We start from the raw sequence: 4,126 nt of genomic DNA, 5'->3' as shown, positions 1-4,126 counted from the left end.
TAAACTTAGTCAAAATGATATGTGAGATGAAATCTTTAGATCCTCATTCACAATTATAATTTGATTTATTTTATTTTATTTTTCTCCTTGAATATTCTAAAAACCTATGAAATAATTAAATTGCTGTGTGTACTCGATCTCTATTTCTTGCTTGAGCCATCTTACTGTGCGTGAAGAGGTTCGTGCTCAAGCAAAAGCTCCAACTGTGTCCTCTTTTTGAAAGCTTGATCAGTCAGGAACTGTTTCTTTCCCACTTTGAAAAAGATGGTGAGAGGTAAAGAGAGAGGGTGAGGGAGAGAAGAAGAGAGAGAGAAAGAGAAAGGGAAGAGGAAAGAGCTCATCGAGATATGTTTCTTAACTTCTTCGTTCGGTCACATTTCGGACGTGTACTTGTGCTACTGTTTGAAGTTTCTGTTGCTCAGCTTTATGTCTCACCCTCCAATCTTCCGAACTCGTGGGTCTCTCTCCTCTCGTGTTCTTCCTCTCCATTCACCGGCTAACACCCGGTCCTCCTTCCTTTAAGTCTCGATCTTTAGGTAAACCAAAGAGCAGGAAACACACACGCAAGAAAGGTCATCCTTCGAAAAGGTTTATAGCTAGACCTTGAACGAGAACGTCTTTTACATTGTAGGATAACAAAGCTCCACTTTTTGTTCCTTCTCTTGTCTCCCCTCTACTACTGAGGTGAGTCTTTGCTGTCGCAAGGTCTTGGTATAAACCTTTCTTGCTTTCCTTCATGAGCTCCCTGCCCAGTCGAACATGTTGAAGGAGGGGTCGTCCATGGAGCCGTCTCCTCCCCCTTCCTCTGGCTTTGTTTCCATGAATCCTTTGGACAGGATGAGGCTCAGCGGGTCGGCCTCCAACTCCGCTAAATACGCGAAGAGGTCATCGGGCTGATCCGCTTCTGGGATCGTTGGCTCGTAACTTGGGTGGATAATTTGGTGGAACCCAGTATCTTTAGCTTGCTCAGTCGTCTTCCCCATCTCATCAGCCTCGCTCGACATGGTTGCTGCCTCCTGCGTCTCTTCCTTCGGAGCCGTGGGTGAGTTGAGAATGCTGCCACCGGAGCTCCTTGAGGCAGTCTTGGATGGGTGGAATCGTAGGGATCCTGCGAGCGCGTTGCGTTGCGTAGGCCATGGGTGGTTGTGCTCGGATGTGTAGGTGATGACCAACATGTTAGGATCAGTTCGGCAGCGCTCCACTTGCTTCCTCGCCGAGCATCCTTTGGAGCTGCTGCATCTGTAATAGCCCCTGATGTGCATGCAACTCATCAGCTTCTTGAAACCAGAACACACACATCATTATATACCACGCAAAGAAAAGCGTAACTTCTTGTTTTGATTCAAGAAGCTCAAACATTGATTGAACAGTGAGAGACTAAAACTCGCCAAGAATAATCATTTGTGTGTGTTTTCTCATTCAATGTAGGATCCTCAGAGAACAAAAATGATCTTGTAATGTTCACCATCATGATCAGTTTCGGTATATGCAATGATCTGAGAGGACAACCTATGGAACGGATCCAAGCATGTCAGAGTAGAGCAAGACAAGAAAAGAAAATGATAGAACGAGAGGTTTTTTTGCCTTTGGATCTCACTGCCACTTATTCTATGCGCTTATCTTTGCAGCAGCAATGGAAGGCCTCAACTAGCCAACAAAACATGGGAAGAAGTGAAAAGACCACAACGAGTCTCTCTTGCAGATGAGGAGACTAATATTTTAGCACATAAATGATGGGAAAATGTACCTTGGATAAGGAGAACCCTTGATTGGTTTCTGGCCATACTTCCTCCAAGCCCATAGATCAGATGGAACAACCTCACCGCTGGACCTGTTGCTGGCTGCTGCTGGTGCAGGAATGCACACCACCTTCTTTGCCTGGCTTTTTCTGCATAAACAAGTCCAGACAATCTCAACCACAATTGCACAGATAGGAAGAGAAACAACAACAACAACAACAACAACAGCAGATCTGTCAAATATAAAGTTAGAATGAAGGAAATTAGCTGATGTTCTTGATTGCCGAAACATGAACTTGTTCTTGGGACTCTGTAGGTGTCTGTATGTCACCTGAAAACCCCAAGTCTATTGGTGGTGTTACCAGAGAGAAAAAGAGCCTCCCACTTTTGATGACACAAGTTCTTAGATTGCTATCAATCTTTTGTCAGTTCGGACAAGATAATTCCTTTTACTTGCATTCCCATCGAAAGAAAGCAACTAAAGTAGCTGTGACTGTGCGAACGTATACATTGAAGACTCGTACGTATCAATAGAACTCTCTCTAGATCGTCACGATGGATCTTCTGAAAACAACCCAACCCAAGCTCGAAGGATTTCAGGAAGATCAAGGAAAAGAAGAAGATCAAGAGAGGAAGACAAGAAAAGTCCCAAGAACTAAATCCATAGGAAGATCAAGAGAAGGATTTGTCGATCTCGAACCTTCGTTTGATCCCTGGAGTCCGGGGGGACGAGATCTGCACTCCACCATCATTATCCACCGGTTCGGCTATGGATCCGCTGCTCATCTTCATCATCATCATCATCTCCCCGGCCCCTACGGGAGGCGGCGTTATCAGCCTCGGTGGAAGCGGGGAAGGCTTAGTATTGCCGGCAACAGGCGAGATCTGAAGAACCCTTGAGACGATTGTACAGGGCCCCTTAATCTCCTGCTCGCCGCCGGTTAGCATCTTGGGAGTTACAAGAAGCCGCTCTTCGCCGCCATGTCCGCTGCTGCTTGCTACGACCATACTGGCCGGTGCCACCATAGCTTCTGCGCCTTCAAACAACTCCGCTCCTATATACTGATTCAGCAGAGGGTCGCGGAGGTTGAGGAAAGGATCTCCGAAGTTGTTGGTAGGGGTTTCAGTTCTCGTAGGAACAAACACCGGCTCCGAAGGGAGCTGCCACTCGGCAACCGGCTCGAACTCGGTGTTCGATGGGCCGCTTCGGCCACCGGCTCGGACTATGTCCGCGAGGTCACCATGATCGCTCTCCATCCTGTACCAGAAACAGTCAGTCACACATGTCTCTAGCTAGTTAGCAGCGCCAGAGAGATTAATTAGGGTAAAGGGAATCAGTGCCTGATGGTATCGCACCCGACGCCTAGTCCCATGCTTCCGGTTCTCAGCTTTCCTCTCCTCCTTCTCCCTCTCGAAGCATGGGAGAGAGATCAGGTGGACTAGGCGTGTGAGAGAAAAATATAACTGGAGTCTCTCTTCTTGAAACCTAAGAAAAGTAGTAGTTACTGTAGCGGAGAGAGAGAGAGAGAGAGAACAATACATATATTATCTAAAGAAGAAGCAGACTTTTTGCCGATTGTGACTACAAAGAGACATGAAGTATACTGAAACGAGTTTGATCGATCAAGCTTGTGGTGACTACCGTGTCAAAAATCTACACGTCTGATCGATCATGTAGTAGTTTCTGTAGCTTTTTGCCTTGTTACTATATCTTGATGGATTTCTCCAACAGGAGATGGTGATGATGCATTCTCCCTTCCTTTGTTTAGTGTTCTCTGGGAGGAGACCTGTCAAAATGTCTGCTTAATTAATGAGCTGTGGAAGAAGAGAGGCGGCAAGCAGCCGCAGTTCCCGGCTTTACATAGCTTCCCATTAGAAACTGCTACTGCTCTCTTCCCATTCTCCACCCACTTCCCATCCAAGAGAAAGGCATAGTTAGGGCAGAAGCAGAGATGTGCTGATACTGCGTTGAGATCTCTTGTTGCATGGAGCTCTCGTTGTTCTATTGCAAGTTCACTTCCTTCTATGTTTGATACTACATTATCAGCTTATGCATATAAAGTCTTTCATGCACTCAACGACAGAAAACAAAAAAAAAAAGACCTAGAAAGAACAATTTCCTTCTTTCATTCTTTTATGTTTCTTTCAATGTTGATGGTGTCTCCGCTTGTTTCCATGAGAACAATAACGTGTACAACTTTATATCCATCTAAGCAACCCACAACCCTCTGATGACCAGCACACAGATCTATTTAATGACTGACACCAAGGGAGTAAATATGCTTTCTCTAACCTCGTGCTTATTACCAGGTTAATTACCATCTTAATTATTGGTTTCCCTGGTCATTTGTTTATTGTATATGGTAATGCAAGAAACATGGTGTTTT

General features: G+C 45.4%; 1 protein-coding gene across 1 annotated transcript; it reads right to left on the bottom strand.

Moving 5' to 3' along the window:
• Positions 1-579: 579 nt before the first annotated feature.
• Positions 580-3,238, bottom strand: LOC135672973 (probable WRKY transcription factor 14). Its single transcript, XM_065181566.1, has 4 exons — positions 3,081-3,238; positions 2,440-2,997; positions 1,748-1,888; positions 580-1,251 (listed from the first exon to the last, which is right to left on the bottom strand). The coding sequence occupies exons 1-4, from the start codon at positions 3,110-3,112 to the stop codon at positions 735-737; spliced, it is 1,248 nt and encodes a 415-aa protein (XP_065037638.1). The 5' UTR covers positions 3,113-3,238; the 3' UTR covers positions 580-734.
• Between the last annotated feature and the right edge of the window lie 888 nt (positions 3,239-4,126).

The sequence above is a fragment of the Musa acuminata genome, chromosome BXJ1-5, assembly GCF_036884655.1.
Source record: "Musa acuminata AAA Group cultivar baxijiao chromosome BXJ1-5, Cavendish_Baxijiao_AAA, whole genome shotgun sequence".
Taxonomy (NCBI): Eukaryota; Viridiplantae; Streptophyta; class Magnoliopsida; order Zingiberales; family Musaceae; genus Musa; species Musa acuminata.
The sequence above is the reverse complement of the archived record's forward strand: the minus strand, read 5'-3'. Positions and strand labels throughout refer to the sequence as shown.

Excerpts from the sequence above, each read along its gene's own strand:
- LOC135672973 (XM_065181566.1), bottom strand. The coding sequence starts at position 3,112 with ATGGGACTAGGCGTCGGGTGCGATACCATCAG. Across the intron at positions 2,998-3,080 it reads GTCGGGTGCGATACCATCAG|GATGGAGAGCGATCATGGTG; the intron begins GCACTGATTCCC and ends TTTCTGGTACAG. Across the intron at positions 1,889-2,439 it reads ACTCCAGGGATCAAACGAAG|AAAAAGCCAGGCAAAGAAGG; the intron begins GTTCGAGATCGA and ends TTGTTTATGCAG.